The sequence below is a fragment of the Harpia harpyja genome, chromosome 15 (genome assembly GCF_026419915.1).
Source record: "Harpia harpyja isolate bHarHar1 chromosome 15, bHarHar1 primary haplotype, whole genome shotgun sequence".
Taxonomy (NCBI): Eukaryota; Metazoa; Chordata; class Aves; order Accipitriformes; family Accipitridae; genus Harpia; species Harpia harpyja.
The window spans coordinates 26,417,572-26,443,575 of NC_068954.1; the positions used below are offsets into that span (position 1 = coordinate 26,417,572).

The 26,004-nt window shown below is 39.5% G+C and overlaps 2 protein-coding genes across 3 annotated transcripts in view; one reads left to right on the forward strand and one right to left on the reverse strand.

Annotated features, from left to right (window-relative positions):
- LOC128152008 (glutathione S-transferase 3-like) overlaps positions 1 to 26,004 on the reverse strand; it is a 119,776-nt gene that overhangs the window by 44,353 nt on the left and 49,419 nt on the right. The window lies entirely within an intron of this gene.
- On the forward strand, positions 52 to 24,928 carry FBXO9 (F-box protein 9). The gene is made up of 13 exons (XM_052809938.1): positions 52 to 327; positions 4,889 to 4,966; positions 5,940 to 6,098; positions 6,534 to 6,591; positions 11,617 to 11,716; positions 15,054 to 15,184; positions 18,054 to 18,168; positions 18,848 to 18,966; positions 19,253 to 19,343; positions 20,361 to 20,456; positions 21,219 to 21,312; positions 22,050 to 22,204; positions 23,533 to 24,928. Exons 1-13 carry the CDS (start codon positions 325 to 327, stop codon positions 23,639 to 23,641), a joined length of 1,308 nt encoding a protein of 435 aa, XP_052665898.1. The 5' UTR covers positions 52 to 324; the 3' UTR covers positions 23,642 to 24,928.

Consider the following 26,004-nt stretch of genomic DNA (forward strand, 5'->3'; position numbering starts at 1 on the left):
GAGAGCCGCGGCGGGGCTGCGGTGCGCGCTGGGACGGGTAGTCCGCGCGGCCGGCGCCCGCGCCTCAGAGCGGCCCGTGCGTCAGGCGGCGCTCTGACCTTGCGGGTTTGTCTGGTCGCGTGTCTCCGCTGCTCCCGGTCCGCCTGCCCCTCACTCGCCGGGAAGATGGCTGCCGTACGCAGGGCCCGCAGTTACTCCCGCTGCGTGGTGCGCTTCTCCGACCGAGAACTCTGCTAATTTCCCCCCGCGGGGAGGACACACGGACCGAGCGGGGGGGGGGCAGAGACCCCCGGGACGGGACAGCGCCGCCCGAGCGTTGGCAGCATGGTGAGCGGCCCCGGGCCGGCCGTGCCCTGCTCCCCGCTTGCAGCGCGGCCTGGGGCGGGGGGGGGGGGGGGCGGCGAGGCAGCGGGCGCCCCGCGGGGAGGCGGTGGCGGTTCCGGTTCGGCCGCCGCGGCAGGTGCGGGCGGAGGGGGGGGACGGGACGGGGCGGTGGCAGCGGCAAGGGGTGCGTGTGCCCGGGGGCGGGAGGAGCGGCCCCGCGAGCCGTGCCGCTGCCCGGCAGCCCTGCCCTGTCTGCCTGTGGCCGGGCAGCGAGGGAGGTGTGCCGTGATCCTGGCCGCGATCCCAGGCGGATAACTGCGCCGCAAGGAGGCACGGCCGCCTTCCGCAGAGGGTTTTGGGCTGAGGAGGGGGCTGCTTGATTCAGGACCGATCTAGCTCTCCGTAGAGCCACCTGAACAAATCACCGTGTCCTTACAGGTGCGTGTGCCCTACCTTTCTCCTTCTTCGCTCAAAAAACAGATGGCTTAAAGTCACTTGGTAATTTAAACGGCTCCGTGGGCCGGGCACTCTACTTATTTCAGTTTGTGATTTAAGGTATCAGAACTACGGTTTGGTTCAGTATTGCTTTTCTGACTGCATCTCAACATGGATTCAAGTACTCATGATGAGATCTTGATCGTTCAAAGTTAAACCATTTGTTATCATTCAGGAGCTCTTAAGATGCCTTACCACCGTGATTAAAACTCTTATTTTTGAACACAGTGTTGCTTCTACCACATTGACAGAAAAATGGAGCGACTTCCTCATTTACTTAGAAAACCAAGAAGAACATTAGCTGTCGGTCACTGGGTCGCTATGTCGTGCTTGCTTCTCCTTTAGTTCTGTACAGTTCACACATAGCCCTGTTCCGCTGGTGACAGTCAACTTTGAACTGTTTCTGATCTTGGTTTTATTTTGCTGAAACAAAGATCTGAACTATTAAAGGACTTGACATTACAATTAGTTTAGTAAGTGATTGTTGTGCTCTGAGGAAATCCACGTGCAATTATGGATTGCAAAACAATTAAAACTAAGCTGTGCAAATAAACTAGTTTTGCATTTGGCAAATAATTTCTAAAGCTTTGCAAACAAATCAGAAATCTACTCAGCTGACTTCTTTTTACAGGTCGCACTCTAATTCAGATGTTTACTGTTGACATGCTGACCTCTTAGTGGCTTGACTGGCTAGCACTTTTCTCATGCAAAATTATTTGAGCTGATCGGTACACACTAAGGATGTCTCATGTTCAAGCAGGATAAAGTCACTGTTCCGTATGACAGCTGGCTTGTAGCAGGAGGAAAGCCAGCAGCATGAAGGTGAACAGGCTAGATTTATCCACTAAGTAGCGGTTAAAGTACAATGTTCTGTGAGCTTCAGAAACTATAACTACAATTTAAGTATTGTCAGAGTCGGGGCAAGGAGCCAATTTTTACAAGTAACAGCCTGCTTTAGGTGTGGTTTTATGAGCTGTCTGCTAGTGAAGATCCTCATTTGTTCTAGCAAAACCGTAGGGTTTCAGCAGATCAAAGAAATAGCAGAAAGGCTGTTAATAGAGATTGGTTTTCCAGTCCAGTCCACTATGCAGTAGCAATGTGAATGAATTGCTTTTCGGGTAAATTCAGAGGGATGGTCACTTATGATGCCACTGCTGCCAGAAGATAAACTTTTGATATGAGAGACTTGAGATCACACATGCACTCAGGATAGAGGAGGTAATGATGGAAGTCAAAACTTCGGTTTTGTTGTGGTTTAACCCCAGCCAGCAACTAAGCACCACACAGCCACTCACTCACTTCCCCCCCACCCAGGGGGATGAGGGAGAGAATCAGGAAGAAAAGTATTAATGGAACAGAAAGGAAGAAAATAATAATGATAATAATAACAATAATAAAATGACAATAATAATAATGAAAGAATTGGAATATACAAAACAAGTGATGCACAGTGCAATTGCTCACCACTTGCTGACCGATGGCCAGTTTGTTCCCAAGCAGCGATCCCCCCAGGCCAACTCCCCCCAGTTTATATACTGGGCATGACATCACGTGATATGGAATATCCCTTTGGTCAGTTGGGGTCAGCTGCCCTGGCTGTGTCCCCTCCCAACTCCTTGTGCCCCTCCAGCCTTCTTGCTGGCTGGGCATGAGAAGCTGAAAAATCCTGGACTCAGTCTAAACACTACTTAGGAACAACTGAAAACATCAGTGTGTTATCAACAGTCTTCTCATACTGAATCCAAGACATAACACTGTACCAGCTACTAGAAAGAAAATTAACTCTATCCCAGCTGAAACCAGGACAGTTGTAGTCAACTTCATGATGTTTTTTGACAGCTTTTAGGCTGTGGACTAGGTCTTCATAGTATGGTTTATTTTTTGTTTGGATTGAGAGCACATTTAAGTTATAAAGAGCATTGAATGACATTTTGGAAGCAGTTGGTCCAGAACCGTGACTGACTGTGATTAAGAAATGAAGAAGTAGGGCAGTTGAACAGAGACGAGGGAAGGAAAATCAAGACTCTTGAACAGATTACTGAAACAGAGTTTTTGAACATGAGGTAGACTTCAGCCAGCTTCATGACCTTCTAAATAATTTTAACTCTTACTCTTAAATTAGTTTATTTACAGACTTCATGAGTTAAAGGTTTTAATGGGTGTGCCTTTATGCACAAGAAGATAGTGTGTTGATTTAGTTTAGAAATTACTGGTTTCTGCATTTTGCAGATAAAAACAGGCTTATTCTGCCCAGACCGAGAGCTGACTGGACATAATTCAGCTGCAAACCAGAAGCCTTGTGCTCTGCGCAGGCAGAGGTAGGCCTTATTTGTGTCAGCCCAGTGCCATAATAATGCACTTACAGACATCCATTTCAGTGCTAGCTCATTCCAAGGCTATCTCCGTTTGGCCAGCATAGACGTAATCCCCAGATGCTAAAATAATGTGATAGGACTGCTGTAACTCATAGGATATTAACTGTCTGCAGTCAAATTCTGGAATCAAAAACCATGACATTTCTAAGTTATTTACTCCTTGCTCAGATTTAATGCTGCTAGTGCTTTGGAGCGTTCTGGCTTACCTGTTTTCTGCACCGAGAAATTAAAAATGTACAGCCTTAAAATCAGAGTGTAGAAACAGATGCAGTATCTGTTTACTTTAACCAACTAACACTGTCTACACCATCAATTGTAAAAGATAAATTGACTGAGACATCAGTGAAAACACATTTACAGATGACAAGCCAGCAAGTTTGTGGTCCTTTGGGGGACCTGTGAGGAACTGGAGATGAGTGCTAGGAGGTGCTTGTCACCAAGACAAAGAGATTAAACATTGCCTTCCCATGAGGTTTGCCAGTATTCCGTAGTTTGATCTTGAACTTCCAGATGCTATAAAAATTTTACAAATTTTCCGAATACAAGAATGCTTTGATTTCTGCACTTCGATTGTGCAGGAGATAGAGATTTCTTTATGAGAACTTGGAAGAATCTCACTGACAGAATGTCACTTGAAGTCTTTGAGCACTATCTACAATAGGAAGGAGTGGGAAACAAAACTTCTATAAGTAGTTGTGGTAATCTTAATGCCAAGTTTACCTTCTTAGACTCTCTGTTTGCATTATGTACTTGCAGAACTACAGATGTGAATTTCAGCACAGAATGGTAGAAAAACTGGGATGCTTCAGCTGCAGGAAGAACTTCAAACAAATGTTTTAGTCTTTGGGTTTTTTTTTTCCTTACTGGCATCTCGCTGCTGTTGTCATTGTATTGGCTTGTCACCGATGCTCAGAATTAGTTTTCCTTTGTTTTAGTATAGATTCTGTAAATCTCAGTGTATTTCACAATGAGAATTTTTTTGTGTCTTTTTAAGTTTTGTTCTTAAACTATCTAACTCCTATGTAGAGCCCTGTTAAGTTTAGTTAAAGGTCTTATTTAAGGTCTTACTTGTTCAAGTTGTCTCACAGCAGTGCTGTAAATTAAACCAACTGTCAAGCTCTCATGCTAGCTTTTTATTTTCTCTTACAATACTTTTCTTGTTTAGTTTCACATGTAGTTTTTGAGATTGCCCATATTGTCCCATAATTTTCATAAAGTATCTATTGTTACTCAAAGCACTAGTCTTTTTGTGCTTTTGTATCTATTAAAAAACCTAAAACTATGGTTATCTTTACAATGAGAAGATAGTGATTAAATTTTAATTTCTTATATGAAGCACACTACTGTTTAATACTGAAGCTTTGGTTCTATGCTTTGACTGAGACACTGAGTGTATTTGTTCAGGTATTATAGCAGTGTACTGATGCATGTAAGCCTTCAAGTGATACATAACTAATCTGTGTTGGATTGAAAACCCAACTTCATTGGGTTAATAGGGAAGTTCAAACAATACCAGTAATTTTAAGATTAATTTTTATCATCAATTAAGATTGATCTGTGGGGTAAGTGGGTAGCATGGGGAAAAAGGGAGTATGCTTAAATTTTTTTTAATATGTATCCATGACAATTGTGCTTTGTGAATGTGCTGTAGGGACTTATGCAGACTCTAATCATGTCTGACTGCTCTCTACTAGGCAGAAGCTGAAGAAGATTGTCACTCTGATTTGGTAAGAACCGATGACAATGAAAGAGCCGGTGAAGCAAATCTTCAGGTATGTCTCTCATGCTAGTGGTTTTTTTTACAAACATAGTACTGCTGTACTTATTACTTATGCTCATTTAATTACCACACATTTGTTGATCTGACAAATGCTTAATCTGTCTGCCCCTCCAAATGTGAAATAGATAGATTTTGCATTGTGTTCAGATGTCAAATTCAGTCTTCAGTTATCTGTGTAGATGAAAAGAAAGTTTGCAGCAGATTTAGAATTTTTTTAAAGAACTGTAGAAATTGGACAGCAGTTTCTGTATGGATCAAATTCCAGTTCAAGTTGTCACTCTCTTACGGAGCAGAAAGTTGATAAAAGCAGTCTAATAGAAAAGTGTGTTTGTTCTCTTACAACACTAGATTTCTATGAGGTTGCTCCCCAGAAGTCATGATGATTGCAAGAGACATGTAAAGTGTAACTTCAAAGATGCTGAAAAAAATGCGTGGCAAGAATTATGACTTGTCTTGTTTCACAGAAAGGAGTGTAAGGTCTTATTTGTATACTATATAAATGACAGCAGTGATTGTCATAAAGCTTAGTATGCTTGTTTACAAAAAATGAGGTTTTCTAAATTTTAATTTCAAGAGCTAATTGATTTCTTGCTTAAGGTAACTCTGCATAAACAAGAACAAACATCATGTCTAGAAAGAATACTTTTCTGTAGAGTCTTAGGTCATAACCATAGTACTAACAACCACTTCTTGAAACATCAGTTTTTCTTCTGAGGTGAACAGTCCAGGTAAAAGCACTTATGTTATTGAATGAGATTGAACAAGTACTTCCGCACTTTTAAAAAAAAATTTACTGTAAAACAATAGCTAACTCTCTGTGTCTAAACTCACTGAAACCATTTAAGACTTGGAAGTGTAAAGCATAATTTTGAAATTCTATTTTGTGTTTGTACTTTATAATTTCTCCTCAGAAGATACACTGTCTGAATATGTGATACTAAATCAGAATGAATCGGATTTTTTAGGCAGAGCTCCAGATGTTCAGAGCTCAGTGGATGTTTGAGCTTGCCCCGGGTATGAGTTCTAGTGGGTTGGAACCTCTGCCATGCAGAGCATCTTCAAGAGGACCTGGAGTAAAGTCTGTAGATGCCAGAGGAAAACAGGAGATAGCAAAAGAGGAAAAGGTACAAAAAATAGATGTATATTTTGGGGATTTTTTTGTGTTAGTATTGCAGTATAACTATCCTAAAAGCTAATGCTGAATTAAATCTAGAGAAACAACAGAGGTGATTAACCTGTTGTCTCCATGCTGATGTCTTTGTGTAATCCTACACTGATTTTTCTAGTTTTAATGCTTGGCTTTGTGTCACCTTCCTAGTCCGCTTTCTGAAAGACTGTAGGTAAGGGGCGAGCAGCAGGAACCTGGATAGTTTGTTGATTGGGAATTTCAGTTATGGTTTGTAGCACACAAATATGTCTTCTCACTCTATTTATGGAATTATTTTATTCATCTCCTTCATAGGGGACAGTAGGTAAGATGAAAAATAATTCTAAGTCAAGTAACAATGTGCTTGTATTTGTAAGGAATTTAAGAAGTGTCTGTGTAATTTATCATGCAGGCAAAAGAACTTTTCCTGAAGGCAGTGGAAGAAGAACAAAATGGGGCCCTTTACGAAGGTAATATGGGAGTCTAGAATGAACACCTTTATTGCAGAGGACTCTAACACTGATTTATGTGCAAAACTGCATGATGCCAGTGAACTTAAACTGCAGGCTAATAGTAATTTGAGAGCTCAGTTATTCGGATAAGCAAACAAACTTGCTATAAAAGGAACCATCATATCACAGTTGTAAGGTTGAGGTGAAGCTAAGGTGAGATCGAGGAAGGAATTTCTTCTACCTCTCAGACAAAACGACAGTATTTTGAAATCTAGCAATTTAATGAAGCACTGGATTGCATCTTCATAGAGCATGCTTCTTTATATGGCTTTTGTAACATGAAGTAAGCATAGTAATTAATCAAGGCAATATACTGTATTTCCTGTGCTCACAGTTTTCTTCATTCCACTTCAAACAAAACTACTTAACGCATGGAATGTTTTGGGTTTTGGTTTTTTTGATTGTTTTTGTTTTTTAATTTACACAGCATACTAAGATAGCTTTTTTAAGAATTCCTGAAATGAATGTTTAAATCTGGTAGTCTTATTTTATGAGGTTTGCCATAGATATTTAAGATGCTTAGCTTGCTTGGCCTCTTGCTATCAGCACTAGTAAAAATGGAAATTCAAAGTTTTCTTCCTCATATTTAGTTATCAGAATATATAGAGTAAGAAGCCCGTCCTGACTTCAAGTCCTGTATGTCAGTAGTGGAGATACCAGTGTTCTATTTCTTTCATGGAAAAAAAAAGGAACACGGAACGTATGTGCCATCCTGCTCATCCACTAGAGGTTTTGGCCACCTTGGTTAAAGTGCAGGGGCAAAATAATGTCAAGATAGGCAAAACTGAGAGTACTCTGGAAGCTCCTGAACTCGGCCACCTGTTGAATACAAAATTTCCTCTCCACCATGGGAGATTTCCTTCCCTTGCAAGGGATTTCTGGTGGTTGTTCCAGATCTCAAATGAACTGAGAGAAATATGGGTCCCCAGTAGGTAATAAAATTAGTTGGTTCGATTTCTTATTTATTACATGTTTTTATGGGGCAAAATTAACTTTAGGCTAATGTATTTTGTGTATTTGGTGTAGAATTAAATACACAGTAAAAAAAGATGTCAGAACTAAATCTGATATGTAATCTACTGTCACGACCCAGGCTGGACAGACCAGGGAGTCCTGTTGAGTTCGGAATTTCCATGGACTAAATTAAGGTGAAATGACACCAAACGATCAGTTAAACATTTTATTTATGGCAGAAGCAGCCTGAACTTGGAAGGTGTAACAGTAGGTGGCAGGGTTTCCCTCAACAGGAATTGGCATGAGACTATTTCCATAAACCATAACCACATATATATCAATTCAGGGAAGAAAATAAGGAGAGCCCTCCTGTTGGGTCAGGAGGTTCAGAGCAGACCCCCTTGCTTTCTAGACTCCTTCTCACAGAGGAGCCTAGGGGCAGCTGGATCCACTGCTAGTCCCAAACGTGGTCAGCGGTTTATGTCTTAAAGGGTGAGGGGTAGGGATTATGGAAAAGGAGGGACAAAGAAAGTGAGACAGAGAGAGAAAGAGGAAAAGAGCAAGATTTCAGTGGCCCTGGGTTCAGCGTTGGTCCCGCCAGCCTAAGGGTTCAGTCCCAGAGGGCACGCACACATGGGTCTTCAGGTTGTGTCCTTTTATCATCTCCTTGCCCCTCCTTCGGGCAGGCACTCGAACTCATTAGGCTAATTAGGTGTCATGCACAGTTTGTGTTTGCAGAACCTTTGGGAAATGGGTCGGTGGGCTTGGGGGTCGTTTGGGGAGTAACTGCCCCTTCCCTGCAGACATGACCCTTGCTTGATCTTTGGCCATGCATGGTGAGCTGCCCTGCTCAGCGTTATCAGAACAGGGAACTGCGTGTCCTCCGGAGTGGCTGGCCCGGCCTCCCTGTCCTCTTGCTGATGTCCTGTGCTGATCTGTGCTGATCGGCTTCTTTTCACCTGTGGTTCCTTGCTAGGCAGGGTTCATTGTTATGTAGAGTTCATCGTTATGGAGAACTTGCCTCACCACAATGTTTGAGACATTAACTTTTTCAGTCTCTCACATCTACCATTTAGGAAATCATGCAGTAGATTGCAAAGGTTCTTTCATACCAACAGTTTCCAAGTAAATTAAAAAAAAAACATGCGAGGAAAGCAGTCTACTTAAACATTGTGTATATAAAATGAAAGCTATAGCTTCATCTGCTTGAGTGTACGCCTTGTATGTTAAACATAGCAGCAGAGAAGTAGTTACATCTAACAGAGGTGCATTCACAAAGGTGTTTTAGGCATCTGGATTGCATGAATATGCATCCATTGTTTCTCGGTTGAATTTGATTCGAGACGTAAAGAAACTAAATTGTTTCTACGCATACATCTGTATGAGACCTTAGAGACAAGGTCCTACACCAGACACAGATATATTACTGACCACATGTTGGGACATCTGTTTTCAGGCCACGCTTTTATCTGCTGACCTGGTCCAGGTCACCAGAATCCAAGTGGCATTTCAGCCAGCTGCTGAAGTTTGCTGATACCTGACATTGTGAGACGGTTATGTGCAGCAGCTTGTTCATGTTTAAGTACAGTACAGACCTTGCTGCAAGATCAAATGCTAAAGTTGAGACCTATCTCTGTTTAGCTGGCTGCTGGTCTTCCTCATCCTCACCAGCTAAAGGATACTACTTGTCAGTCACCGGCCCTGACATGAACTCAAGGAAATAGGAACACTTACTTGCCCCAAACTTAGCCTTCTCAGACTCATTAGTGTGTCAAATTCTGAGCTCCACACTCACTGATGTTTCTTTTATTTTGGGTTTTGTTTTTAAGGGTCCAAACTGAGGGAGAGTTGCCCTCTGATCTTGGTATCACCATGTGGGAATAGAGAGAGACATATAAATACATATATGATCTTAATATCAGTATTAAAACAGACTGAATGTACATACAATGAATCCACTTAAATTAAGAAGGAACTGCAGAGTTAACTCAGGAGAAGGACATTCTGCAGCTTAAATAACAGTTTGTTCCCACAGGGTGATTTTCCTGGACCTATTTCTCTGCTTAGTGCTTGTTTAACACTTCGGACTGTTAAAGGCAGAAGTACTTTCTCTGTGTGCTAGAAGAAACCCGATCTGTCAGTTTTTCCTTCATGCCCCGTAGTCTTGTGCTTGCTACATAGCTTTTTGAAAAGGCTGCTTTCCTCTAGTAAGGTTCCTCACCCTCAGTGTTTTGAGTGGCTTATTTCTGTGCCTTCTGTAGTTTCCAGGGTTTTGCCACCATAAAATTTACTTGTTTTGTGTCTGTTGTTGAAGTTTTAACAATATACAACAATATATTTTGTTGATCTTTCTCAACTTTATAATGTTGTTTATGTCTGAATGACTATAATACTATATGGAGGATTTAAGGTACCTGCGTCATCTTTCAAATTCTTTTTCATGTTCCTCAGGGTTACTTATGAATATAATGCCTAAAATCTTTACAGCTTGTTGAGAAAGCTTTGTAAGTGCAAACAAATGTAAGGGCAACAAATGAAATCAGGACTTTGAAATGTTTGAATGTAAAATTTTGTACACCATAATTGAATTTGTAGCAGTTAAGGTAAATCTGTAAAAGCTGAAACACATCTGAGAGAACTCTTTATTCTGAAAGAGTACATGAAGTTTTTAGTTTTGAAAACAGGTGCTTAATGTGCCTCTCTTCTTTAAGTATTGAACTTAAACCTAATCAGTTGTATTGGGTTTCCATGGCAAGGTTTTGGTAGCAGGGGGCCTACAGGGCTGGCTTCTGTGAGAAGCTGCTAGAAGCTTCCCCCATGTCCAATAGAGCCAATACCAGCCAGCTCCAAGACGGACCCGCCACTGGCCAAGGCCGAGCCCATCAGCGATGGTGGTAGCGCCGCTGGGAGAACATATTTAAGAAGGGAAGAAAAAAGTTGCTGGGGCACAGAAACGGCAGCCAGAGAGAGGAGTGAGAACATGTGAGAGAAACAACCCTGCAGACCCCCAGGTCAGTGAAGAAGGAGGGGGAGGAGATGCTCCAGGCGCCGGAGCAGAGATTCCCCTGCAGCCCGTGGGGAAGACCATGGTGAGGCAGGCTGTCCCCCTGCAGCCCGGGGAGGTCCACGGTGGAGCAGATCTCCACCTGCAGCCCGGGGAGCACCCCACACTGGAGCAGGCGGATGCCCGAAGGAGGTTGTGACCCCGTGGGAACCCCGCGCTGGAGCAGGCTCCTGGCAGGACCTGTGGCCCCATGGAGAGAGGAGCCCACGCTGGAGCAGGTTTTCTGGCAGGACTTGTGACCTCGCGGGGGACCCATGCTGGAGCAGTCTGTGCCTGAAGGACTGCAGCCTGCGGAAGGGACCCACGTTGGAGCAGTTCGTGAAGAACTGCAGCCCATGGGAAGGACTCGTGCTGGAGAAGTTCATGGAGGACTGTCTCCTGTGGGAGGGACCCCACGGTGGAGCAGGGGACGAGTGAGGAGTCCTCCCCCTGAGGAGGAAGGAACGGCAGAGACAATGTGTGATGAACTGACCCCAACCCCTATTCCCCGTTCCCCTGCACTGCTGGAGGGGAGGAGGTGGAGAAAATCGGGAGTGGAGCTGAGCCCAGGAAGGAGGGAGCGTGGGGTGAGGGTGTTTTTAAGATTTGGTTTTATTTCTCATTACCCTACTCTGGTTTGATTGGCAATAAATTAAGTTAGTTTTCTCCTAGTCAAGTCTGTTTTGCCCGTGACAGTAATTGGTTGAGTGATCTCTCCCTGTCCTTACCTCGATCCATGAGCCTTTTGTTATATTTTCTCTCCCCTGTCCAGTTGAGGAGGGGGATTGATAGAGGGGCTGCATGGTGCTTAGTTGCTGGCTGGGGTTAAACCACAACATCAGTTTAGACTAAATAAGATTTATTAGGCAAAGGCATTTTACACCTTTTTAGTGCTTTAGCTGAAGCCATCTCTCTGAAAAAAATCTTTGCTTTGATAAGCTAGTATAAGCATCAGACATATTTAAACAATAAACCTTTATTTTCAGCCATCAAGTTTTATCGCCTAGCCATGCAGCTTGTACCTGACATAGAGTTTAAGATCACCTATACACGGTCCCCAGATGGTGATGGAGTTGGAAAGAGGTGGTAAGTGTGAAAATTTACTAATTAAGTGCATAGGAGTACTGAACCTGAAATTTTGTTTCTAAAGCATATGAATGCTCTACTGTGATATGCAGTTGTAAGTCTCTTAACATTTGGAAAACTTGTCTACTTTCATCTGAATAGACTGCTTCATAGAACGTTTACAGATGCATTAGTCCAAGGAGGACTTTTCTATACTGTAGTTCAAAGAAGGTAGCAGGCTTGTTTGGAGCTAGTTAAATTCAAGTGGAAGGATGTTACTTGAAAAAAAGAAAAAAGCATCAGTCACTTTATTACTTTTGATTTCTGATTTTCAGATTTATGAGTTATACATTTAGGATCATCTACAAAATTGTAGATGGCAAAAAGATCAATTATTAAAAGCTTTGTACCATGGAACATGCTTCTTAATTAAGCAAGGGAATATACTACTGTTCTTATGCTGACTAACACAGCCAAATGGGAGCATTTCCAGTAAGCAGAGCAATGCATTTAGAAGCTCATAGCTTGTAGACTGAGTAGTCTAGTCTTCCATCATTACAAGCATCAGAATACCCCTAGCCTCAACACACTAGATATGTAGTGGGTTAAGATGGCCTAATTTGAGGCCAAGATTTATGTTTGAGGACAGGATTCAGGTTAGGGCCAAAACCTCTGTCATAGCTCAGATAGCATAGTGAAGACAAGCTTATGAAACAGAGCTTCCCAATTCACTGCTTACTAGTAGCAGCCATAGATGCTGCTGATAGTTACAAGAAATCAAGAGTTCTAAAACTGAGAATAAAAGAGGAAAGTACAGCCATGTCCCCGTAGTATTACTAGCTGAGTCTTTTTGCCCCAGGGCAGTACAGCTTCAATGCAGTAGTTGACTCAATATAAAAGAGAGTAAGATGAGCTAAGTGCTTTATTTACATCCATTACTTCAGTTTCTGAACGCATTGCTAGCATGAAATCTTTGCTGTGCATTTGTGCCCTAGGAAAAATACTGGGTGATCAAATACAGTCACGTAAAAATCTTGGTTTTCTTAGGATTATTTTCTTATTTTAGTGTCATTTTTGCCCCTCACTACAGGAAAGACATTGAGCTGCTTGAGCGTGTCCAGAGAAGGGCAACCAAGTTGGTGAGGGGCCTTGAGCACAAGTCTTATGAGGAGCGGCTGAGGGATCTGGGGTTGTTCTGTCTAGAAAAGAGGAGGCTGAGGGGAGACCTGATCGCTCTCTACAACTACCTGAAAGGGGGTTGTGGTGAGGTGGGTGTTGGTCTCTTCTGTCAGGTGTCTGGAGATAGGACAAGAGGAAATGGCCTCAAGTTGAGGCAAGGGAGATTTAGGTTAGGTATTAGGAAAAATTTTTTTACTGAGAGGGTTGTCAAACATTGGAATGGGCTGCCCAGGGAAGTGGTTGAGTCACCATCCCTGGAGGTATTCAAAAAGCGAGTGGACAGGGTACTCCAGGGCATGGTTTAGGAGGCATGGTTAATGGTTGGACTTGATGATCTTGAAGGTCTTTTCCAACCGAAATGATTCTATGATTCTATGATTCTGTGATTCTATGATTTTCTCTACTCCCTTCATAAGTCTCACTGACACCAAGTTGGATGGGAGTGTTGATCTGCTTGAGGGTAGGAAGGCTCTACAGAGGGATCTGGACAGGCTGGATCAATGTGCCGAGGCCAATTGTACAGGGTTCAACAAGGCCAAGTGCTGGGTCCTGCACTTGGGTCACAACAACCCCATGGAGCGCTACAGGCTTGGGGAAGAGTGGCTGGAAAGCTGCCCGGCAGAAAAGGACCTGGGGGTGCCTCAGGTTGTGCCAGGGGAATTTTAGATTGGATATTAGGAAAAATTACTTAATCAAAAGGGTTGTCAAGCATTGGAACAGGCTACCCAGGGAAGTGGTCGAGTCACCATCCCTGGGGATATTTAAAAGACGTGTAGACGTGGCATTTAAGAACACGGTTTAGTGGTGGACTTGGCAGTGTTAGGTTTACGGTTGGACTCAATGATCTTAAAGGTCTTTTCCAACCTAAATGATTCTTTCATTCTATGAATTTTCATTCAGTTTTGTAAATGTTGCTGTACTGTTCCCAGCATTACATGACAGTGAGGGGAAAACAGCCAGTACTCTTAATTGTTGTTTAAAAGCAGTATTTGTAGAGGTGTATTCTTTCAGGAGATTCTAGTTGTGGTATTTTTGCTTTCTGAATTACTGTTGTAGGTGTTTCGTACAATCTTGGTGAAAAGAAACAAATTACACAATTACATTTGAAAAAACAATTTACAGCGTGGCCTGTAGGTACTGGGACTGGCCACGATATTAATCAAAATAAAGGAAGGTATGTTCAGTGCAACATCTTACTATAGTCTTAGTTATGACTGGCCCAAACATGATTGTCTTCTCTATAATACTTTAAAACCCATTGGTAGGTCTACTAGTTGCTTGTTTATATTCTCAGCTCATTCTGTTAAGCTTGTTTAGAGTAAAATTGAATAATATTAAAAGAAGATCTCTTAGCTAGCTTGTATACCAAGTCAGGGGAAAGAAAGTGTTTTGTGATGAAATCAGGAAGAGTTCTGTAGATTGTGGTTACTTGGTGCAAGGAAATATGCACCTATTAAAGGATCATATTATGACATACAACTTAAATTTAGATTTTTTTTTAATGTGGTAATGTTTTTTTATCACTTGGTAATCCTTCAAGTTTACTGACAAGTAGCAAGCATATTGTTTCTGTTCTGCTATCTTGTTCTTGCTCCTGAAATTTTTTATGTCTGTTTATTTACAGAATTGGTGAAAAGTAGTTTTCCTAAAGGAAAGTTTTCCTTCATTGTTGATGAATAAACCCACTGAGGATCACTCTTCAGTGAATAACACAAGAGTAAAAAAAAAAAAAAAATCCTTAGTTGTTTTCAGAAGCTTACATTGTGACAAGGATTACAAAATATAACTTTCTGTCAGTGCTAATTTATTTCCTGCATATGGCTTATCTTAGACAAAGTAAAAGATGAGATTTGTCTTTTCATGGGGTCAGGCAATTCTTCAGTGACTTCACTGAAAACAGTGAACAGTGAACTCTCAAATCCAAAAAGAAACTGGAATTGGAATTAAATGAAAAAAAAAAAGAAAAAGTTGCTACTGTCAGATGGATTCCAGCAAAATCTAAATGAACTTGATAAGATTGCAGTAGTTGTTTTATCCTATGATGAAATGAGATTGCTTTAAAAACATACGGGAAACAACTATATTGAACGAGGGTAAGACAGCGGATTGATGCCAAGATAAGGACATCTGTTGGTAAGTTTTGTCCAATATCACAGTGTTGGCATTCCCCCTTTTGTAGTGTTGAGGATAACAAAGAGGATGACAAAATGGCTGATCTCCTGTCCGATTTCCAGCAGCAGTTAACTCTTCAGGAATCTTCAGTCAAACTTTGTCAGCCTGAGGTTGATGTCAGCCAGACCCATATCTCAGGTATGAGTTAAGATACACTGTAAGAGTTCAGAGACAGAATTTATAGAGATGTTTCACTCTATTGAAACATTTGTCACCTTCACTCTAAAGCCACCTTTAAAGAAATGTACATAGTATCTCTTTATTTAGTTAGATGTGAAGGAAAAAAGATCATCAACTAGCTAAACAGATCTTTTTCTCATACATGCGTTTGCCTTTATCGCACAAGCTTTTCCATGTAGTAGTACTACTAAGTAGAATTTTTCAGGATCAAAGTCATACTTAAAAGTAGGAACTTCCAGGAGCGGACTTGCTGAAGTAAGTGTATTCCAGTTTTCCTTCCAGTTAATGTTTGAAAAAGTGAAACGTGTATTTTTTTTGGTTTGGTTTGCAAATATTTCTTACAATTCTTAAGTGTGAATAAGAGACAATTGTTCTGTGAAGAATATGCATCTTTGCATGTCCTGTTTTTATCTGATTCTGCATCAGATTTTTACAACAAATATGTCTTCAGGTTCAGCAAGACTGTATAACATAGCTAGAAAGGCTTTTGAAGGTTAATGATTTTCAGTGATTCAGTTCTAGGACAGTTATCCTGAGACTTCCTTATGAGATCTGAATTGTAGAGAGTGTATATAAGCTATGAACTCCCTTAAAATCAGATGCCTCTAAAACATGTATGTTTTGCATCCCGAATTATCAGTTGCTCTTGGAAATCTTGGCCTGATCGCCTCTGTTCTACTCAAGGAAGGAAAATAAAGTAAATGTAGCAAGCTGTTCAAGTCAAAACATAAAGAAAACAGGATTTTTTTGTTAATTTTTTTTTTTTAAACAACTGTGGCATTGTACACTTGGGAAAGCATCTTTTCTTTTTTTGCCAGTAAAGTCAAGGTGTTGTAGACATTACTATAAAATGATCTCAGGAGATGACTCTTTTGAGCAGCAATCTTAGTCTCTTTCTGGTTTTATTTTCTGCCTTCTGGCCAGTCCTGTGTTACAGTACCTTGTTCACTAACTGTTTTATAGCAGAATGAAAACTGTTAAAGTCATGTCTGCTTCAGAAGTTAGTAGGCTGGAAAGGATCCCTCTTGGTCATCACAGTAGTACAGTAGTCACAGACCTCAGCAGCTGAAGGAGAACTCGAACAATGTGAAGGAATGGATTTGGCTGAACTGATTTTCTGTGTTCCATTTTACGTTTTATTGACATTCATAATCTGAGAATACTGGTTAACCCTTAGTACAGGATAGGATCAGACCTATGCTGTGTAACTGACATACTGAATATATTTACTTCCCCTCCCTAGTATATGAGCAATTTCATAGTAGTTTTTTTTTTCTTTTACACAAGTAAAGCTTAAGACCAAGATAGCAATCTCCACCAGAAATACTATAATATTTTTCCTACTGGGTGTGCCCAGTATCTGAAGCAAAGTGTTTTAACAATCCCTAGTTTACTAGAAACTTAGAAACATGGATGATAAGAAAGATAATCAAAGGCTTTGGCTGACTGGTGACTATCAGAATGGAAGATATATACCTGTTAGCACTAGTAAGAGATTTTTAAGCCTTTGTATCTCCCATTCTCCAAGACACTAAGAGTTCACATACTGAAGAGCTCATAATTTGCCAGAGACTGTTTTGTACCTTGTAGCAATAATCTGCACAACTTTTATTTATACTGGAACATTAATGGTTGCAAATACAGGCAATATAGCAAATTTATGACTTCTCAACAATAAAACATAGAATTAAGTCAGATTCATGAAACAGGATGTGTGTTTAATGAATACAGAAACTGGTGCCCAATGAGGTGTATACTTTTTATCATGCGAGTATTCTGAAAGGTGAAACTTAAGTTTCATCATATTTTATAGCAAAAACAGTCTCGTTGGATTTGTGGAGTGCAGCAATGCAGTTTTTTTGAGAAGCATGTTTTTTCACTAAAAATCAGAGTTCTGTTAAAATGCGGTCTCTACCACAGTATTTACAGCTAGTTACTGTTTAATGTACCTTTGCGCTGCTCAGCTATTTCCTCCATTTGATCTCAAAGCAGGTACACTGATTAAAACCATCAAGTCTTCATTGCGTGCAGTGATACGGTTTGAGCCATAGGCTCTGGAAAGCAGCAGTAGTTGAAAATAAATGAAGTGTAATTCCTGATGGTATAAGATTAGTATACAAGATTATACCCAACTGAAACAGCAGAGAAAACTTAGGGAGGCAGAAAGTTACTAGAAAGAATTCTGGCTTAATTTCGCAGGGCTTTATCACTGACTTTTAATGCTAGGAAAATTATCTTACAATCTTGTGGTGCTTTGATGAGGATTCTGTCATAATCTTGTATTACATTAGAAAAAGTCTTTCAACACAACAATGCTGTGTAATACCATTTTCAATCATTGGACCTGTACCACAAAATATAGAGTGATATCATATCAATTTCATAGTGGATAGGTTGTTCTTAGCACCTCCTATCCAATACTGGCCCTGACCTGAGCTTATTTAGCTTGTCATGCAAAAGCAGTATGCTTTGAGGTAATGTTATGCACTAGGTCAGTTTCAAGAAAATACTGCTTCATAGGCACTGTGGATATGCAACGTGCATGTGGAATTTTTGGTGTAACACCTTACAGTTGTGGATATTTGTAGTCTAAAACTACGTTTTATCCTATCATCATAATGCACTTTCAGCTCTTGATTTTTGTTCTTTTGTTATGTGACTTTTTTAATTAAAGATAATTTTTTTGTTACCTGACGTCTGGCTACAATGTGAAAAAGTAGGATTTTTTATGGAAAGTCAGAACTTTACTAATGGTCAAACCTGGAATTACAGGTAACCTATTGATTTACAGGTTACCATCTAACAAAGATTTCTTTTCTCTTTGCAGTGTTGCCTATGGAAGTACTAATGTACATTTTCCGATGGGTGGTTTCGAGTGACTTGGACCTAAGATCATTAGAGCAATTATCTCTTGTTTGTCGAGGATTTTACATTTGCGCCAGGTATTGTAGATAAGTTATTTAGAGTGAAGCTTCTCTCTGCTCTAAAGAATCAAAAAGAGCTTTTTTACGCTCAAGCATATGTAAACAGTATGTAGAGGTGGATAATAAATCCATGGAGCAAAATTGCCTGTGTTGGAAAGGTGGGTTTGGTTTTGGTTTTTTTTTGCTTTTAGGCTGCTAAATCGTACATGTAGGACTATGTCCTGCTTTTTCTTCCCACAGCAATTTTCATGTTATGCTCCTCACAGTGCTAATCAGCTTTTGAATACACGTATGTTAGGTAGATGACTTCTCTGTAATAAAAAATGTTGCTGAAAGTCTTACTTGCCCTGCCTTCTTTGAAAGTCACAAGTTTGAAGGTCTCCAAAATAATGTCTGTTGTGTTGTCATTCTCATATGGCCACACAAAGAAGTACCAGGCTGCTGCAATGTTGTTGGTCTGTACTTGGCTGAAAATGGCATTGTGTTCTTGAATTTCACTGGGAGGAGGAAGTGGCTTTCAAATGCTCCGGGCTTAAGTAAATTAGTCAATGATTTTAAATTATGAGCTGCTGTTGTTCAAGAAAGTTTCTTTCAGTTGCATCCAAACTCAATAATGGAGTTTGTTACTTTGACTCGTAAAAGCTAAACAAGGTTTCCAGGAAAGTTATGGGATTTGTTTTTTTCTCATTTTCACCAGAGATCCTGAAATCTGGCATCAAGTCTGTTTGAAAATATGGGGCAGGAGCTGCAATAAACTTGTTCCATATGCTTCTTGGAGGGAAATGTTTTTGGAAAGGCCTCGCGTTCGATTTGATGGTAAAGTGTATTTTGGAAATAGTTTTGGTTTTTTTACTGCATGTAACCATGACAGAAGCCATCAGGTGGGTTTGATGTTTATAACGTTGTTAGACCCAATCTGAATTTGTTTGGGCTTTTAATCCGTAGAGTATCTGTAAAGAGAAGGGAAGGGTGCAAGGGGTGAAAATAAAAACTTTAATGTATTTAAGTAACAAAAGTAAACTCAAAAGTTTTAGATTACTGTTTTTTTAATCTTAAATATTTTATGTATTTAATTTTTTGTTCATATATTCCTTTCCTGTAGGTGTATATATCAGCAAGACAAAATACATACGTCAAGGAGAACAATCTCTTGATGGTTTCTATAGAGCCTGGCACCAAGTGGAATATTACAGGTAGAACTGTAGTACAATGAGTGAGTGAAATGTTTCTCTCTCCTAAATTCTTTAAATCCAGCCCTTAATATCACAAACATTAATCATTCTGTAAAACTCAGTGGAACTGCTACAGTGTGTAAAGCTATGTATATTTTTTGAGAATAGGTCTTAAGAAATACGATTTATTATGATAATTACAGGTGGGCTTAGAAACACATTTCATCCTCAGTTACACCATTTCATGTGGATGAAACTTAAACAGTAACAACAGTAATACTTGTCCACAGATTTCTTTTCCCAAATCACTTCTGCTTTACATTTCTGATATAATAATTGCTTTCAGCAAAGGGAAAACAAGTGATTATACAAGAATTGTCTTTTAACTTATTTGTAACCAACTGTAAATAATCAAGAGGCTGGGCTTTCTCAACTTGCTGTAAATACCTTGCCATTTGTTTCCTCAGCCTGTTTTTCTGCTGTTCCTCATCTTGCTGTTCGCAGCATTTATTGTTCTATTCTGTTGTCCCTTCTGAGGCTGGAAACTGTTACTAGAAATGATTGAATCTCATAGCTCTTTCTATAGCCTCACAAACATCAGCACAGTATCTGAGTACTGTAAAAATTGATCAGATCCCAGAACCTGAACACATCCATATGACATTGTCCATTCTGTACTGATACTGTAATTAAGATTTTTGTTGCATTTGTCTCAATTGATGCTGGAAATGGAGAAACTTACTTGATGTCAGTTTTGATTCCACAGTAGCCTTCTTGCTTTGATTAGAGGTGGCGAAACTCCTGCTCTCTTTCATAACTCTTCATAACTTGATCTTTTAATCTTCAAAACTTTTGATTTCTAATCTCTTTTTTCTGTTATATCATGTGTGAAGAAATGTGTTTTCAAATCCTATTACCTATCAAGTTCTATATCCTTCTGGGAAACATCCTGTGATTTAAAAAACACACCAACAAAAACCACACAACAGAAAAAGGTTATGTTTTCTAGGTTTGTATTGTGTAATTATATTTTTGCAGGTATTTGAGATTCTTTCCAGATGGTCAAGTTATGATGCTAACAACTCCTGAAGATCCTCAATCTATAGTTCCTCGCTTACGGACTAAAAATACAAGGTTATTGAAATGAAATATTTGGCTTTACAGTTTTCATCTTGGTTTTACCGGGCAATTTCTATTTACTTTTGTCTCGTATTCTATATCCTGGCTTAGCAAAATGAGTAAAATTACAATGTTATTTATATTGTGTTATAGATGTTTATAGTTCTCTTCTGAGAACTACAAAAAATTTTGGTCTTTATGCAAAGATATCTTTCATTTTAAGGTCCTGATATTGTAATTAGACCTCCTTTGTGGGTTATGTGATTTTAAACTTCTAAAGGAAGTAGATGGAAGAATACATGCTATTAGCTTGGTGGGTTTAGAATCCTTTTAAAGATACTGTTTTGTTACTGACTGCCTTCTCACACTTCCTTGACTGTTTGAAGGAAAGTGAAGATTTTGGTGGGATGTGACTGAATTATTGCTTGATTTCTTCTTGGTGTTTGTACAGACTTGTTAAAAACATAGAAAATGATTTGTGACTTCGGAACAGGTGTAAGCCGTTCACCAGAAGTCTGAAAATATTTAGCAGTAGGGTAGGTAGGACTGAGTAACTTATGTTTACTGTCCTGTCTGGGAAAATTAAAAGCAGCCTTCCAAAATGTTTTCATCATTTCGTATCATCAGTGAGCCTGGTACTTTACTAAATGGAAATAAATAAATGGTTTCCTTGATTATGATAAGCAGTCAGTCTTCTTTTCATTGCTGATAAGTACATCAGTCTTTTGAGACAGAGAATATTTTTATGTCCTTGACACTATCCTCTTAACCTTCCAGAACGGATGCAATCTTGCTTGGCCATTATCGCCTTTCCCAGGAAACAGACAATCAAACCAAAGTATTTGCTGTAATAATGAAGAAAAAGGAAGAGGTAGGTAGCAAAATAGAATAGAGGAAAAACAGTGTAAAGAGTGGGCTTTTTAATGTTTTTCCTCAAGCTGAGTATTTTAAGGCACCTGAAGATTTGCATTACACCAGAGGATTAAAAAATGAATTTCATTTTTTAACTGGTTTAAAAATACAATATAAATAGGCATGATGATTTATCTTACCTTTTTTCCCCAAATCTGTAATAATCTTTTTAAGACAGATAAATATCTGGTTCACATTTGAGCAACAGTTCTGCCCCTTAAGCTTAATTGCCATGTGTGGTGCTATTAGGTAACCTTGTTGACAAACAGAAGGGAAGGATGAAGAGGTAATTTTCTGAGATTAGTTTTGACTGTGTGCAGTTATGTTCCACAGCATTAAATAGAACAAAATAAGCAGTATTCATTAATTGAACTCCGAAAGATTTGGTCAACTTACATCACAAAATTTTCTGATTAACAAAGTGTCTGTCAAGCGAAACTTGCGAAGAGTTAGAAGTGTTACATTATTTTACAGTGAGTTTGCATAGTTTGGGTGGCGTCCTCCATGCTTATCTTACTTTCTGTGAAAACTTCTTCCATAATTAACATCTAAATTGATGTATTTTCAAGGAATACCAGTAGTTGCTTTTAAGTATGAGAGTTTAACAATCTGTCATCACAGTTACCTAGGCCTCAGGATAAATAGTTACACAATGTGTTCTTTGTAGGTCATGAAACTTATTTTCTCTTTGTACAGAAACCAATGGACTACCACAAATACAGGTATTTCCTCCGTGTTCCTGCACAAGAAACAGATCACAGTTTTCATGTAGGACTACAGTTGTGCTCCAGTGGGCGCCAGAGGTTCAACAAACTTGTCTGGATACATCATTCTTGTCACATAACTTACAAGTAAGTAAATGGAGAATAAGATCAAAGAAGGATACTTAACTATAGAAACACGGGTGACGTTAATTTGTCCAGTACTAAGTACAGAAGATGTAAAGACTGTGAGACTTATGAGGCCTTAACAAAATGTCCTGAAAAAAGTAACTGGTCCTGATTTGATACATTTTAATGAACTTTTACTTAAAGAAATACCAAGATTTTAGTAACTATTTATAATGGTATGGGAGGTTTCCTAAGTAGTAGAACTGCAGTATTTTAGTCATTTAAAGGATTTATGCACGGTGTTTGATTTCAGAACTGAATCGGAGTTGAATGACTTAGTGTGGTGCTAGTAAAGAGGTGTGGAAAACATATATTCATTAAGGTATATTTCTTTTCCGCTGCGGATGTGCAAGCTAGAAATGTCTGCACCCATCATGTGAGAACTGTAATGCTTACAAACTATATAATCCAGCAGTGCAAAATACAGGTATGCGACCAGCTGTTCTGACCACTAACCAAGCAAGAGCCACGGCCACTGTTCTTGCACCTGACACTCTAAATTACTGGCGAGTTGGCTGTCCAGATGTTTGGTGTTGGCATATAGGCTGGATTTAGGCCTTGTCTTCCAGTCATCTTAATCTCTATGTTCAGTGTTTTTATAGGGACATAGCTCAGCTATTGAGCTGTAAGTATATAAAATAGGAAGTAAACTACTGGTGGTTGGGAGTATAGGTAACTTCCATAAACAGAAAAATTGCTTTTATAAAAACTGTTTTCATACCTAATTTATGAAGAAGTGGCAGTATCACAGACATTCTTTTCAGCATGAAGTTTCTGTACTGCTCAGGTTCTGCTCTACCTCTCAGTATGGTGGTGTCCTTTTGAAACTAGAATAAAAATGAGTATAAAACACAGCTAGGAGAACGTATGCATTTTGTTACTGATGTTCAGAAATACTTGGGTTTCTTCTTTTTAACATTTTGTAAACAAACAAGTTTTTGCTGTCAGTCTGTATTCTGAATTCAGGGTTCTAAGTGAAACAAATGAAAGGGGATTTTTTACTTCAATATTGATATGGTGACTTGAGTGACATCCTGTGCTGTTACAAGTCTTGGAGCTAATAAGAAGAATGGAAGGGGAAAGTGGTTTCTTTGATATTAAAACAGAATTGTATTCTATGTAGTGTGACTCAGCCAACATTCAAATGCCTTCAGAACGAGGCAGTATGAAAGACGCTTATATTCCGGCTGTAGTTTGGTGCACACACTGTACTGTGGGATGTGACTGCATTATTGAGGGACTTAAACTGCAACTTGTGTCTAATTTAACTTTTACGATACTCTCTGCAGATCGACTGGTGAGACAGCTGTTACTACTTTCGACATTGACAAAATGTACACCCCTTTGTTCTTTGCACGAGTCAAGAGTTTCACCGCATTTTCAGAAAAGCCGCTCTAAGAAACACTTTTCCTCCCACAACTCTTGCATGAATAAAAGGTTGTAGCTAATGAGCACTTAAGTTATAAATGTGTACATATTTGGAACATCTTAAAATTCTGGGGAATTTTTTGAAGGCAGTATGTTTATTTGATTATGAATGGCTGGGGTTTTGTTTTGAGATCAAGCTTATGAGTATTAAACACCTTTGTGACAAGAATTTGATAACAAAGTTTTGTTGTTTGTTTTGTTTGGTTGGTTTTTTAAACAGATTTTATAAATCGGTCTGCTTAAAATGTGAGTCTTCATCTGCCTGGACACTGGTTTGTCCAAAAGGAATTGTTATAGGAAAGTGTCACTGTCTGTGGGACAGTGTGTGTGGTCTCTGGTGAAGGCTTGAAATGTGAAGGGGAGAAAGTTGTCTTTTATCTGTTAAACTGTGTGACTTAAAAGAACTTCAAATAAATGTTTTCTTTAAATTAAACTTACTTTGTTTGCCTTTAAGATCTGGCATTTTGTCAACATCAACCTTAAGAGAAAACAGTCGAGGGCAAGCAAGCATGAATATAAAATTTAACCGCAGAGGTACATCCCCACCAATGCAGTGATGTCAGTTGATCATAAATGTAATTTGATCTTGATAGACGTTCAGTAGAGCCTTCCTTCTCGACAGGATGGGCATGAAGGGGAGAGGGATATGGGCAGCGAGTTGTTCTCCTGTACCGTAGGATGAGTTTGCGGGGTACGTGGCTCTGCTTGGGAAGTGTCACAGTGCAATGGTGAAATGCTGGTGTGTACTGCTTGTGCATTGGCCAGGTCTGAATGCACAGGTAAGCAGGGCTCACTTGGACATAATTGTAATGTGTTATAACCCTTCGTCTAACCTTGCTACAGATGCTGTAAACTCTTTGAGCATTTGTTGTACTAAGATAAATTTTGAGGCTGCTGTAGATGTTCAGGTGCTGTGTACTGCTAATCATCAAGTGTACTTTGAGGTTTGGTGCAGGTACTGTACGCTGCTTCTCCTGCATATATCGCTTGGGGGTGTAGTGCAGACACTGTAATGCCGCTTATTATATATGTATCTTGGATTCTGAAAGAACTGAAGCTTTTTAGTGTAGTTTTTTTAAAGCCATTTTGCGTATTTTACCTTTTAACATCTTGTTTCAAAATACTGACCTGGACTTGAGGACTAAAATGTGAAAGCTGTGGAAAGTACTATACTTGTTCCATAATTTATAAAGTGTATCTTTGCAAGGAGCTACATGATTAAAAATATATCAATAAATCATGATTTTGAACATGCAATCCCTTGCAATTTCTTATTTTGCCAAGAAATCATTATTTTCATACTAAAGCTAAAGATTATTAGTTAGGAGTTACCATGCATAAACTATATGCTAGGCAAGACTGACAGGTAGAATTAACATCTTAATGGCTTTTTATTATACTGCTTACAGGTTGTCTGAGAAAAGTAGAAAAGTTTTCAGGTACATGAGTTCTGAATAAGGATGGGTATATTGGAAACTTTGTGCTTTTTCTAGCTTGTCTAATGAGACTCTGCCTGCAGCCTTTCGTTGGCCTATGTCCTTAGGCTGCAGTTGCACTATTACTTCATACAACAGAACGTTTAATAAGGAGTGTATTGTGTTCTCATTGCTGAAGGGAAAAACGATTGCTTAGAATATCAGCTTCATGTTTTGCAATATTGCCAAGTTTGTAAACAGGGAAGGATGTCAGTTACCTACACTTTTGTTGAGGGTGAAAGATAAAGATCTGATTCTGCCTGCTAAGAAATGTCAAAAGTTTTTGTCACAAGAATCAGAAGATGATTCGTTTAGGTATAGTTTTGTCCAGTAACCAAGTTGGATGTAATAGAAGAGCCTTTCAATTCAAAGCTCTTTTCATACCAAGACTCAACTGCTTCTGAGCTTTTGTTTTTTCTTGCCTTGGCCATGTGTTTGGAATACACTCTGGATGTAAAGGAAAAGCTAGTTAAAGTCCTGTTATAAACTGAGATGTTGATTCAACAGAAGTCTCAGGCAATGATTACTTTAAGATTGTATGAAATATTCCTTCACCAAGAAAGTCATGTAAGCCTTCTCTCTCAGACTGAGCTGTGATAAATATGCTTGTTCCTCTGCATTTAGCGATATAAGAAAGTTGAGCTAGTTTTGTCTGTTGAAATGGTTTATCAGCAGATACTGTCTTAACATGCATCTATTAAAATAGTACTTGTTTCAGCAAAGAAATGGGTGACTAGTTGCTCTTCCTTCATTCTATCTGGTGATTTTCAATAGTCCAAGGCTTTAATTGCTAGAGGCTCTGTGTTCTTATAATTTAGTTTTATAGCCCTTTTAATTACCATATAAAGACATTAGTTG